This window comes from Apostichopus japonicus, chromosome 10, assembly GCF_037975245.1.
Source record: "Apostichopus japonicus isolate 1M-3 chromosome 10, ASM3797524v1, whole genome shotgun sequence".
Classification (NCBI taxonomy): Eukaryota; Metazoa; Echinodermata; class Holothuroidea; order Aspidochirotida; family Stichopodidae; genus Apostichopus; species Apostichopus japonicus.
Window position 1 is genome coordinate 8431075 of NC_092570.1, and position 13974 is coordinate 8445048.

Consider the following 13974-nt stretch of genomic DNA (forward strand, 5'->3'; position numbering starts at 1 on the left):
GCATATGCGGTAGCTCTGACATGTCAACACACATTGTGGGTGTTATATTACTACTACAGCAAAAGAAGGCTGTAACTCTTTCATATGTTTAGGAAATGGAAGAAACACAACAAATGTACTGAGTGTAGGCAAGTATGTCATCGGCCGAAAGCAGCAGGAAATTACGGCATTTTGGTTTGTTATCCCAACAGGTAAGCATTCAAAAAAGTGAATATGAGATCATCGATATCCAGCCTTAGTCCGTGTTATGCTATCAATGCCTAATGTTAGGCTAGGTTGCCTAAGAAGGCCACACAGTTATTCGTTAGGCTAACTGAGTTGACCAGAAGGCGTAACATAGGTAATCACATCGAAGGACTCTACAGTACTGCTCGCAAAGATATCATGTAACGTGGCGCTCAAGGTTGGTGGCTCGCGATGTATGCCAAATTTTTGGTAGTAAAGCCCTCATTCAGCCTCTCTGAATATACTGGTCTGATCAGTTGGCTCCTCTTTGCCCAACTGTTTGCCAAACTGATTGTTTCTGTACTTGCATATGGGGCCTAGGCACAACTTCAAACCTGGGACAGAACAAAGTTCATTATTACATTTGCCTGTAGTATTATAGGAAGGTCTAGGTTATTAATGTCACTGATACCTGCAAAAGTAGAACACTCCCAGTTAATTTTCTGGTAAAACCATCACAGAATTAACCCAACAAATGCCATGAGCTTTGCAGACAGTGTTGAATTACCTCTAGTAGTAGTATTAGTAGGGGACCGTAATAAATTGTTGATTTGAATTTCATAAGTCATGTTTGTTTGAGAAATTTCATATGTTTATTCTGTGCAAAGCATCTACATGTATATACATATGTACGTCATCATTCATTTGGCCTTGGAAGTTGGAGGCATACATTATACACTCAGGGCTTAACAAAATTGGTAATTTCCAATTGTGAAGGGCATGACAACAAAAATGAATTTGTGTAAGAGCATTCTTGGTCGTGCAATTCTTATGTCATTTTGGAGCAGTAAAAGTGCTGCAGGCTATTAAATTATGAATAATTAAACAATACAAGGATAAAGCTATTTATTTTTTTCGTTTAGAAAATACTTTCTACCTGAACATCTGGTCACTGCGAGCACACTTTTCCGATGCTGTAGACATCTCACATTGTTTTTTCCCTTTGTTTCGTTCGCTTGATGGCATAGTGAATCGGAAATGTTGAAAACTTTTAATCTTCACTTTGGTTGATATTCAGTAAAAAGCGCAGTGAAAAGCAACTTTTAACTTGAAAGTCCCAGACGTAAATAAAAATAACTATCACCCCTTTCGTATGTGGTATGTGCCATATGACGTGATACGTCACTACTTTCAACAACTAGTTATCCACTTACATCATTTCCTAAGTGGAGGTTACTATTTCTATAAAGGTGTTGCCATATTAACATTCCCGCCCAGTTTATAGCTGAGAACAGGACAATAGATCGACTAAAGCAAGTCCAAACGTCACGCGACAAAGTCAATGGGATTTTGATGTGTGATTTCCTTCGCACACAGTTAACTCAATGGAGAAGTCCCATTGACTTACTGTGGAAGTAAAACGAACGTCAAATAGTGAAGTCCTTGTGAAGGAAGAATAAAGAATGATCTAAAAGACATTAATGTTTGTACTAATGTATGTATAACAGATATGGTTATCCTGCGAAACTCATGAGAAAGTTTTAAAAAAGAAGAGGAAGAAGGAAAAAAAAAAAACGAACAAGGTACTGCATTTACGAAAGATGAATCAAACAAAATCTCCCCAGTATTTTGGGGTTACTGTATAGTGTAACTTAGTGTAATACTCGCAATGCACAGGGCACAGACAGCAAAACGTAAAGGGCATGACGGCAAACTTTTGCCGTCGGCGAGGTGTATTTTTCAGGGGCACCACAGCAAACATCAAGGGCACGACGGCTTCTTGCCGTCAGTGATTTCGAGCTCTGTACACTGACACGTTTTCAAGGTTAAAAATATACTTGTTGACTTAGAAACATTACCATACTTATTTGCATAACTATACTTAAAATGAAGATACCTAGGTTCTGCCTACATCAGCAAGGTTCAAATTATGACCTATAGTTGCTGTAATTTGCTTCGAAATCGCCTACCCCACCCCCCCCCCCAAAAAAAAAAGAACCCTTGCATCCCAGAGCATCTTGGTTGATTACACAGGTACTGACAGCATTAAAACAGCAGAAGTTGAACAAATATGAATTGAACAATAGAAGGAGCAAACCTTTCTTGGTGTGTTCAAATCATTGCAGTTAAGCATTGAGTTAATCTCTCAATATGCATAATAACATGGAAGCAAACTAATTATTGTAGAAAATAAAATATTCACAAAGTAAAAATTATGGCTTTGAAATTAATGTCTACCTTGCTCCACCATGAAATGAATGATTGATATTTTCATCAAGTTGGTTTTGGGACATTTTGAAGAAGATGTGTGACTAAGTATAAAGCATTTTAAAATAGATTGATTCTGTTGCCTTGCACATTTTTTAAGTAACAGCGTTTAACATTTAACAATTTAAAATTTGCAAAGAGAGCTCATGTTTTAATGGTTTTTGTTTTGTTTTTTTGTGCTTAATCTGTAGAAAAGGGTGAGACATATACAGAGTATCTCGCTGAAGAATTTATCAACTGATAGAGCCTTGCTGGAGGATGATGCTCCAGAAAATGTTTACTTTGTGCTACTCAGACCAGGAGATGAAACAGGTATGGTTTGACGGAAAAAAGAGAAACTTCAATGGGGAATCACAAAGATGATCACTGATGCTCAGATTAATAATAATATTGATGATGATCATGTTTTGCCAGCAGCAGCTGGGTAAGTTGCTCAGGGAAATATGAGACAGGCATACAAATATCTCAACCCATACAAAAATATTATCGGCACACTTTTGAGATTTGGCAAGGATATAACATTTCTGAGTAATTGGGAAGGGTCCATGTAGCTGCATGTGGCACCTGAAGTGGTTCAGGAGTATTCTGGGGACAATTTATCATTGAGGACCTGAACCTGTAAGAAATCTTGTTTGTTTTTGGACAAAAGAAACAAACCTTGAAAAAAATGTGTCAATTGGATACAAAGTAATTGAATCCTTTCCGGTTTTGCAAACCGTGCATTTTTGGCAATAGATGGGTGCGACACCTCATCATTCAGCTGGTACCTCACATCACACCCACTCTACCCAACTTCCTCCCCTTTGTCACAGGTGTTGGAGCATACTTTATGGAGAAATTTGCCCAACTAATCCAACATGTTTGTACAGTTATATAGTTTTGCTCTAGGAAAAGAAAGTGAACATGTATGAGCATTGAACTGTTAACTTGTGTACTTCTATATACAGCCTTTGAGCTGTTACCAGAATCTTAAGCAACTTAAGGACTAGGACTAGCAATTTTTTTTTGATTGAAAAGATGTCTGTAATTAATATTTGTCATTCATTTTGCTCAACAGGATTTTATTCTAGTGAAAGGGTCCAAGATATTGTGGTATGTATTTCCTGTAGTACCTAAAAGAGATTCTCGCCTTTGATCTCTCATTACCCCTATGTTTTCTTTCTTTGTTTTTTCCAAAGCTAGTAACGCCCCCATAATTTGATATATTATTCATGTATTATCTGATAAATTATTTCATATATTATTTCATATAAAGTGTGATATTCATTGTTCAATATTAAGACTATGAACCCCTTCTTGATTTCTTCATCAAATGTATGTTAATTAGGTAGTCATTAAATTCTTGGCCCAGACATGATGTCATATAAGTGTAATCAGATATGCTTAGTGCATGCTAGTGCATGCAGGGACTATTGTACAGTGCATGTTATTCTTGGAACGGTTATTGTACAGCAACACTCGAACATACTTGAGAATGCAACATGTTTCCTGTTGTAATTGGTGAACAATGTATTGCTGTCATAACCAGTTGTAAATACTATTATCATGAAGTAGATATATTATTAAAGGCTGTATCTCTAGGTACTTCTCTTGCTACTACAGAAAGGAGGAAGTGGAAAGGTTGCCATTTTCAAGTAGCCCATAATAGCTGAAAGAAAATTGAAAACAATATTCTATTGTACAGTATGTAAAAAGATATACCAGCCATCCTAAGAGGTGCAGTAACCTGTTTTGTAGGCATGCTAAGTAATACTTTGATAGGGCGGTATTAATTGGAAAGAAAAATGAAAAGCTACTATACATATATGCAATGAAGAATACTGCTTAGCTCACATGTTTCATTTTTAGTCTCAGCCTACTGTACGTAGGCTACTGTCATATATGTGACGGCCCTGTCTGTGATGCCCAGGTGTAGGCCACTACTGATTGGCCCTCCTTGTTATTACTACCCCTTTATAACCTCATATCAAATCCAGTACATATCATAAAGTTATAGTTTTTGTTTTTATGAACCTCTCTCATTGCTGTTTCTCCTCATCCTTCAGAATCCTTCCTGGAACAATCTTGATTTGGGGAATTTCTGCAAAACCCATTATGGCAGCCTCCTTTGTATCCTTCTTATTTATGGTTCATTTTTCATCAATTTATTACTTTTTACAAGGAGATTGTTACAGGGGGGTGGGACAGGGGGGTTGGAAAGTGTTTGTGACAGGATATCATATTACCAAAGTTATAATATGGTCTAAATATAGTCAGAGTAATGGCTTTAAGCATCAGAACAAAATCAATTTTGTCTTAATTAAAAGACTTCTGGCCGGCAAATGTATGTTTGAAAGCTTTTCTATATTGTGGAATGTTGTTCCTAGGCTTTGCATAACATTAAAGGTTTCTATATCATTGGGGTTGGTGGGTTACTTTAGCATATAAGTTACATGATGCAGATGGGGGTTTGTTAGTCAATAGGATGGAGTTTATATTTCAAGTAAGTTCACATAGTTTTCTTGTGTGGTTTATTTTCATAAGTCTAGGTGACATATTCTTCACCATGTCTGACAATATTTCGTATTACTCACCAGAACAGTGGTACAGATTTATGACGGAAATTAACAGTTTTTTTTCTTCAAATTTCCCAAAAAATTGTCACACGTTTAATACTTTCATCTAAGCTAACAGTATTACATACGTAGTATAGATGTTACCAGCTGTTAGCAAAAATAGGATGAAAGCTCGCCTTGAGCTTATGTTGCTCCAGTTAAGTGTGAAAGATTTATTTATTCATTTGTCAGTCACTTGTTGGTTATAAATAAAGTTTTTTTATAAGTTTTCACTTTCGTTAGTCAGTTCAATTTTGGATTTAGAATCAGAAGTCAAAAGAGCAGGCATTAATATTTAACACAAAAAGTACATTCAACCTATGGTAGCCATATGTACTATACAGTAGTCAAATGAGAACATCCTCTTTACAGACAATTGCAGTATCTCCTTGTTGCTTCAGCTATCAAACTTCATAAATGCATATTTTACTACACTGATACCTAGATCATGCATCTGTGTGTAAAGGTTATGACTGCATGATATATTACAACAATAATGAAGTAGAGTATCTATTTTACTTTCATTTTTATGCAAGTGGTACTTGTGGGATACCACTGTACAGTAGTAATGTGTTGTTGCTTAAAGCTTCCTTAATGAATTTGTTCAGGTGTTATAGTACAGATATGGGGGAGCAACGCCAATGGAAGTCGTATTCTGGTGGAGTGGACAGTCCATCTGAGGGGGCTCATCCATGTTGGTGAAGAGGTAATGCAACTGAGATACTTTTTTTAAGCAAAGAATCAAGTCATAGTTTTTTTTTTTTTTTTTTGGGGGGGGGGGGGTTGAGGGGTAAACCATTGCATATGTATAATTGAGGTAGGGGGGAGTGTTTAGTTTTATGCCATAGTGCCTTAAGCTGGGAAAGTCACAACAGCTTGAAAAGTTTGAAACTACTGCAAAATGCATATGTCTGTTCAGTTAATACATACATTAGTAACTAGTGTTAAAAGTGCCGCATGGTTTGCTGTACTAAGGACGACACTGGCTTAGTTACAACTCCTTGAGCGCTTTCAGGCTTCGGTAAAAGTACAAAAGCATTTGATGTCTGTATGCAAATCCACCCGATGTGTTCGCATGCTTGTGTTAACTTTTATTCAAAGATCGTTAAACAGTACAGATCACGCACTGTAGGACAGATATGACTGCGCCCTCTGTTGATATGCCGGAGAGCCCCATTGTGTGCTTGTGGTAGAAGATCCAAGAAGATATTTTTCAGAAAAACTTGCTTGATATGCAACATGTGAAAGAAACACTTTAATATTTGATTGAACATGCATTAAGTATCGTACATGTTCTTAAGGAGTGGTTATATTGCTTTTTTTAAGATGATGTTCTTTCTTTTTCTTACCAGCTTGTAAAAGACAGCAAGAAATTTCAGCCAGATTCTATAGTCTTTGGTCTCCTAGACAGCTTCTATACAGCAGGCGACTGTTTACCGGTAAGATGTGTGAATTCTTCTTTGTATTCCTTCCTTTGTTGTAGGTGGAATTCAAATTTGGTTTCACATGGCATGGCGGAATGTCTGTAGTTTTGCAAGCAGGGGCTAAACTAAGACATCAAATAGAAAATAGTGCCAAAAGAGGGGGAATGACTGGACAAAATGACAAATAAACTTGTTTGACCTATGGTTGGGATAGAAACAAAAGAGAGAGGGAAGTAGGGGGAGGTAGGGGGGAGGGGGTAGGGAGGGAAGGAAGGATGAGAAGGAGGGAAGAGGAGGGCAGAGGGAGTCACGTTGTTGTTAAGGTACTGTTCAAAACTTTTCATATAAACAGCGGAGAAATGACTGGACAAAATGACAAATAAAATAGTTTTACCATTCGTTGGGGTCGGAACAAGGGGAAAGGGAGGAAGGAGGGGAGGGATAGCAGTAGGAGAGGAAGTAAGGGGCAGGGAGTTGCATTGTTGTTCAGGTACTGTCCAAAACTGAATATGCAGAGGAGAAATGATTGCACAACATGACAAATACATTTTTTTTACCTATTGTTGGGTAGGAAGAAGGTGAGAGGAAGGGAGAAGTAGGGAAGAGGGAGAGGGAGGAGGGGGAGGGAGTTGCATTGTGGTTTAGGTATCGTCCAAAAATTTCATAAACACAATGGGAGCATATTTGAACCGAAACATTGAGTGATGGTCATGCCCCTAATTACCACTATATCCTGCTTCTATGTATGTATGTCTGTTTGCCCAGGATAAGTAAATATCAGCCATTATTGATATATAGTTCTCTTTCCCCCTTTTTATTCCTTTCTGTAGGTGTCAGCTTTAGGGAACAATGCTAAGTTCTGTCATGCCTTGGAGGTAGAGCAGACTATGGTCAGTGCTACTTATGATGTCTACTCCATCGCAAGGTAGTTATTATCTATCATAACACACTCTTTATATCAGTTGCAGAGGAGCTTGTACATGAAAACTTAAACAGCTACACAAAGATATTTTCATGGTACATAGTTTCTCACAGCCATTGATAATTCTACCTTTTAATGTAGTTTGTGATAAGTTAAATTGCACCTGTTTGGCCTAGGGCAGGGGGAATGTCAACTTTTAGGCCCACAACTCAGGATCTTCCATGAGGACTGTGGACCCACAACCTACCTAACCCTCACCTCAGTCTCCCTTCACGCAACCCCCCGATCAAGATTCAGACCCCCAAGATGTAATTATTAACTGTACACCTGTAAAGAGCCATGTGCACGGTACAGAGTTGCTGAGGGCGACATTCCTTAATATGAAATTGTTCCCAGTCATTGTCTCACTCAACTTATAATTGGTTGATGAATGTAAACTGTTAGGGTCATTTTGGGGTCTAAATACATTTTAATTTTCAAATCACATTTTCTTTGTCAGACTTCATACGATGCAGCGTGCAATAAAACAATCCGAGGCCTCCTTTTCAGGAGCCCACAAGAGCATTATGGGAAAATTAACAGCTCAGGAGAAGAAAACTGATTTGGTAAGTCCAGAACAGTGAATAAAAGTCCGCTAGCAGGTGTTGAAGGTCAAAGCTTATTAAACAGAAGAACACTACCATATTCTGCATAGGTGAAAGGTCAACAGAGGTCATAGTCTGAAAACTTTGTAAACATGATAACTCTGAAAGTAAAGCTTGGATTTACTTCATACTTGATTTGGTAAGTCCAGACAGTGAATAAATGTCTGTTAGCAGGTATTGAAGGTCAAAGCTTATTAAACAGAGGAACACTACCTTATTCTACATTTGTGAAAGGTCAACAGAGGTCATAGTCTGAAAACTTTGTAAGCATGATAAATCTGAAATTAAAGCTTGGATTTACTTCATACTTGGTATGTTGATGCACCTTACCAAGTACAGGAACCCTATTTATTTCTGCCAAGTTTAAAGGTTATATGAGGTTAAAGTCTGAAACTTTTTCTCTCTGAAACTCAAAAAGTAAATGTTGAACTTTATGTGGATCCAACTTATTGAGTACAAGATCCCTCTTGATTCTGCAGAGGTCAAAGGTCATTTGAGGTCATCAGTGGTCACAATGTCAAGTTAAATAATTTACCCAACTACAGAATTGGTGAAAAGTAGTGCAGTAGTTGGGTGATCGTTGCCCCATAATGCGTAGTACTTGCGTTAAGGCAAATCAAATACTGACAAATTTGAATTCCTTCCTCCACAAGATTGCATGAGTCACAATGATATTCCTGTCCACCTGTGTTGAGGGGGAGGGGTTGGGAGCAACCTGTGTTGAGTAGGAGGAGGGGTTGGGAGTGCAGCATCTTCTGCAATTTCATATTTTACATCTAGTTCTAGGGAGCTGTCACATTGCACCGTTGGGTCTACTTGGAAATTTTGCCATACTTGTCACCATTTCTGAAACCTACTATAAGTCCCAGTTGTATATTTCAGGAAAAAAGAACATTTATCACTCATAATAGAGCCTGGGACAGGCAAGGTTAAGTCTATAAGTGCCAAAATGAATTTACGAGAAACAATATGACTGATCAGACATTATGCTCCAAAGTGCCCAGCACATCATTGTTTTAACTTTAAGCACCATTTCTTGGACAAATGTCTTTTTCTATGTCAATAACTGTCACATGACTTGGCCTCTTCTGCTTTGTAAGGGTTTTCCATTTCCACTGATGACAACCCTGATGTCATTAACTTTCAGAAGGGTAGTAGTAGTACTGTTGTAATGTGCAAATTATTTTTTACTCAGTTGCTCTGTCAATCAGGTGATTGCATTTATAAGGCAATGCGTGGAACCATGGAACTCTTCTGGCTTTCTGGTTGTTAATTCAACTAGGCTTATTATTTGAAGACTTTTTTTTTAAACCATAAAAAAAAGTATTGAAGATTTCATATTTTTAAAATGCCATGGCAAAAACATGCAAGTTTGATTTCCATGTTTTCATCACACAATTTATAACCAAACCCTCTGTATCTTGTGTTCTTTCTGCCCAACCCTGTGGTTTTATCACTATTCATTGGGAACTATTGCAGTGACCATATGTGTTTCTTCTTTTTCTTCTATTTCTTCAACCCTTTTGTACAGAAAGCTGAAAAAGATGACCTTATATTCAGAATAGATCTCCTTCGAGAGGAATTGGAAAAACAGAGACTGGAACATAAGGATGAACGTAAAATTTGCTCAGAATTTAGAGACAAATCTCTTCAACAAAGTAAGTTATTTAGTTTTTAGTGAAAACGGCTGTATTTGACTGGTGGGGATGGTGTATCCTTTCATTGCTCAAAAACATACAAAGGTTACTCTTTTTGTTATACCTACATGCAGACATGATGACAGGGTGAAGGCTTCAGCCCATTGCCAGAGTACCAAAAAAATATGGAATGAAATAATGTTTCTGATTTTTAAGACTTTAAAATGGGGGTCCGGTTGCATAATTGTTTTAGTGGTTGCACCTGGCTCTGGTAGACCATGTTATGCAAATTAGACGAGTTGCTATGCAATTGAAGCACTGTATAACAGCTTTCCTTCACAAAAAATATTTAATTATAAAATGAAGAGATATTATAACTGCTTTGCCAGCTCTTATGACCTAACAGATGACTTGAGGCAAAAAACAAAAAATGAGTTTTGATACGTTGTAGACATTTAAAACCACAGACATCAATCCAAGTTGTGTTTTATATTCACTTTTTGATAAATGACCCTTTAAACAGCACAAGTGATTAGACTATATAGTCTAATATACTGATCATGCAATCAATGCCAAAAAATTGGAAAACAAGACTTTGTGTGGCCTCAAATGACATGTTCACAAGCTGGTGCGTAGCGAGGAATTTGCCAAGGGAGGGGCGGAGCTTGTAGGCAAACTATCTAAGCGTGGCGCCACCATGAGTTGGCGGGAAGCGTACAAGAAATTTTGGGCCGAAAATTCCCCCCAGTTCGCTGGAAATGGCACTTCCCAGGCCATGTAAGTTGCATCTAAGCATTTTCTATTTTGAAATTACTAGCGATGATACAACAAATATGCTCAAGGAGGGGGTGGGAGGTTGGTCACCCCCCCCTTGGCTAGGTGCCTGTTCACAAGTTATTGTAAATTTGTAAAATGCAAATGGTTTGAATGTCATCCCAGGGTGCTCTTTCTTACCGCTCTGTTGTTTATGTCATGTAAAAAGAAAATCAGTTAAAATTTAGTTATCAAGAATTGATAAAACGATGGATTCACATTTAGGTCTGTACTGAGAAGCGGACGCCATCATCAAATTGAAGCATTAAAGGAGCATTCCAGAGTATGACAATTTTTTTTGAAAACCAGAACAGCTGTTGTATTTCTGCCTTAAAGGGAGTGAAGACTCGCGAAAGAAACGTCTAATGCCGGTAATCTGACCTAGTTTTGAATGAGGTGTAACAGAAGTGTTAGACACCACCATCGATCCCAGAAAATACACACACAGCTAGCTATCGTCCGTAATTAGACACTAGTGTACAGTCAATACATGCAGCAATGGTCAATACCCACAACACAGTGTACATAGCAGTGATGGACATCTCAGCAGGGAGTTGTTATGGAACTCCCTGATCTCAGGTCCAGATAAGACGTTTCATTACTGTCAGCATTTTGTAGCGACAAGAAGAAAACTTCACTTGCAAGCAACGGAAAGTTAACTTTTTCACAGGGCGGCAAGCGGTTTGGGGCGAGTCTTCAATGCCTTTAAAGTCCCTCTTTTAGTTATTAATGGTTATCAGGAATTAGTGATAGTGGATGCCACTTATCCACTTCAGCCCAGAGTCTTGTATGCAGATTAATACAAATGGCTGATGCACTACATTTTCTTCAAACCAACTGATTAATTTCCCTTCTTCTCTCATTTTTAGAATCGGAGAGCTCAAAGAGGTCGGAACAGTTACAAAGAAGTGGAAGGAAACTACAAGATCACTTGGAGCATCTGTCCTCGATAAGGTATCATTGTTGTTTTTACTCCTGTCAAATTTATACAAACCATCTGTCTTGAATAGTCAGGGACAAAAGAGATAGAAGTTTCTACTCTTAAGAAGATGAATTTGATGGAACTTGATGATAAAATATGGTTTTGTATTTGGTATTTAATCTTGTTAGGTACCAATACCAACCTGATATATTCTTGTAGAAGTGAGAGAAAGCGGACGATACTGATCGGATATGGAAGATGGCTTTGTCTGCTGGAGAAACTGAAAAAGATGCCACCATTTTACATTTAAGCACTCACAATCAAACACAAGAAGTGACACCCCCTTCCTCTTACACCCCTCCTCCCACCCCAACCCTAAAATGGTGACATCAACTTGTGAATAGCATGATTCTCTCAATTACATTAGAACAAAATTTTGCCAACTGTTTATGAGTAGAGAAGACATAGCTAAGAGGGTTAGACACTAGTACATCTGCTGTAAAAATACTAATATTTGGTTTTAAGTTAACAGCTTGTCTTGAGGCAATTGCTTGTCTATTTTTGGTGCAAGGTCAGCAATCTTGGAATGGAACATTTTGTGTTCATCTATTTCCGTCATATTTTATGTGTGTTTATTATTTAAATATATTTCTTTCAATGATTCGTTTGCTAGGGATAAACAGGGTGAGGTGAAAAGTGATTATTTTTCTCGACGGTCTACCCTGATCAAGGAACTAGCTGCAATTTATCCAATAGATGTGGACTCAGACAATCTTTATTACATCAATGGAATCAGACTACCAAATGCTGAAAAGTACTCAGGTAAACTAAGCTCATTCTTTTGTTTAAAAAATATTAACATTTGTGATTATATCATCTTATTTAAGAGTACCACTTGAATTTAGTCGATTTTTATGATTTGAATCTCTTTTTTTTCATTTAAAAGATATGCAACAACATTTTATCTAGATATTGTCTGATCTTAAAAATGTAATTAGTGTCATTTGCTTAGTTAATACTGAAATAGATTCATTTAGTTGATGGGTGATCATTCCTCTCCAAAAAGGTAAAAACACTCCCTATAACAGTGATATTGCTCTCAAGTGCATCATTATAGCTTGTGAAATTTTTATAAACTTTTGTAACATATGTTATTATTCTTCTTTTTGGCTGTACATAGTATTCCATTTCACTGCCATTCTCATCTATGAATATTGAAAGGAGAATGATAAAGGACCTTTCATAAATACATTAAGCAGCCTCAAATGGAAACAAACATTCCCCCCCATCTCCACTAACCCCCTCCCCTCCCCTCCCCCACTCCCATCAATGAATGGTCAAGAGATGAGCATTTCTTTGTTAAGAAGATTAAATTTTGCATTTTCAAACACACAAAGCTGAAGACTTTGATCAAGTCTAAAACATGATATCATCGAACGACCTGTGCTGCAATTATTTTTCTTTTTTTCTTTCTTTTTTCTTAATTTATTTATTTATTACAATGTTTATTTTCTATCTTGGAGATGTGTTTTTAAGATGTTGAACCTCTTGACATGACCTAAAGATATTGTTGGTTACATCATCGACACTGAATAACATTCTACCTTGGAAGTACGAAAAAGACAAGAAAAATCTAAGAGAAACTAAAATGTCCGAGATCCTGGTGGCACTACGACATTTACCGATTTACAAAATGACAACTCACAGACACGACTCTTAAAATAGGATACATCTGCCACCAAACAGAACAAGATATATCTTAGCTGTTTGCTGGAGTTCTTCTTCACAAAGATGTTTGTCATATAAGCAAAAGATAACTGAAGATGTAAAAATGAAAAAAAAAATGAAAAATTTACATTGTTGTAAATTGATTTTGAGGTTCTTTTTTGTATTATTCTTCAAGGCTGCGATGACACCCAGATTGCGATTGCCCTCGGCCATACTTGCCAGTTAGTCCTCATGATCGCCATCTTCCTTCAGATGCCTCTGAGGTATCCCATGGTGCATCTGGGCTCCAAGTCTATCATACGAGATCACATAACAGCACATCTATCACAGAAGGATAGGGAGTGAGTAATTATGTTTGCTGTATTTGGTGTGTTGGATTATTGAGATTAAACTATTGTATATGAATTGATTTGATTTGCTAAAACAGTGTGATATTTTTATTATTTAATTCTTATTTTGACTTTTATAATTTCCAAGAGACCCTCATTTACAAAGACAGATCTCAAAAATAAAAATTGGAAACAATAAGGAGTAAATAATTGAAATAATTACTTAGAAAAAAGAAAAGACAAACAAGCCAAGTGGTGTGTTGGTGCAGAATAATCCATACATCTCTCAGTTGTCAGATGGGATCGTGAGAGACCAGAAAAAAGAAGGAGACGTTTTGGGGCTATTTAATATATATATTGTTCCGTATTATCAAACTGTCGCTGAAACTATGAACTCGGAGTAGTAAATCTTGTAGAAGACATGAATCTTGTTTTATCATCACATGTACTCTCTCTCTCTCTCTCTCTCTCTCGAGAGAGAGAGAGAGAAACGGTTTTACCGATGCTTTTAGGTCAGTGATGCTGAAG

General features: G+C 37.2%; 1 protein-coding gene across 1 annotated transcript in view; it reads left to right on the top strand.

Moving 5' to 3' along the window:
* Positions 1–13974, top strand: part of LOC139974728 (UV radiation resistance-associated protein-like) — a 19156-nt gene continuing 5182 nt past the window's right edge. Inside the window, exons 1-12 of the mRNA XM_071982099.1 lie at positions 1–191; positions 2625–2745; positions 3491–3525; positions 4479–4542; positions 5636–5733; positions 6380–6466; positions 7282–7376; positions 7873–7978; positions 9549–9675; positions 11337–11421; positions 12063–12211; positions 13293–13458. Of these exons, the coding sequence (XP_071838200.1) occupies positions 135–191; positions 2625–2745; positions 3491–3525; positions 4479–4542; positions 5636–5733; positions 6380–6466; positions 7282–7376; positions 7873–7978; positions 9549–9675; positions 11337–11421; positions 12063–12211; positions 13293–13458 (1190 nt within the window). The 5' untranslated portion in view covers positions 1–134. The remainder of the gene's footprint in view (positions 192–2624; positions 2746–3490; positions 3526–4478; positions 4543–5635; positions 5734–6379; positions 6467–7281; positions 7377–7872; positions 7979–9548; positions 9676–11336; positions 11422–12062; positions 12212–13292; positions 13459–13974) is intronic.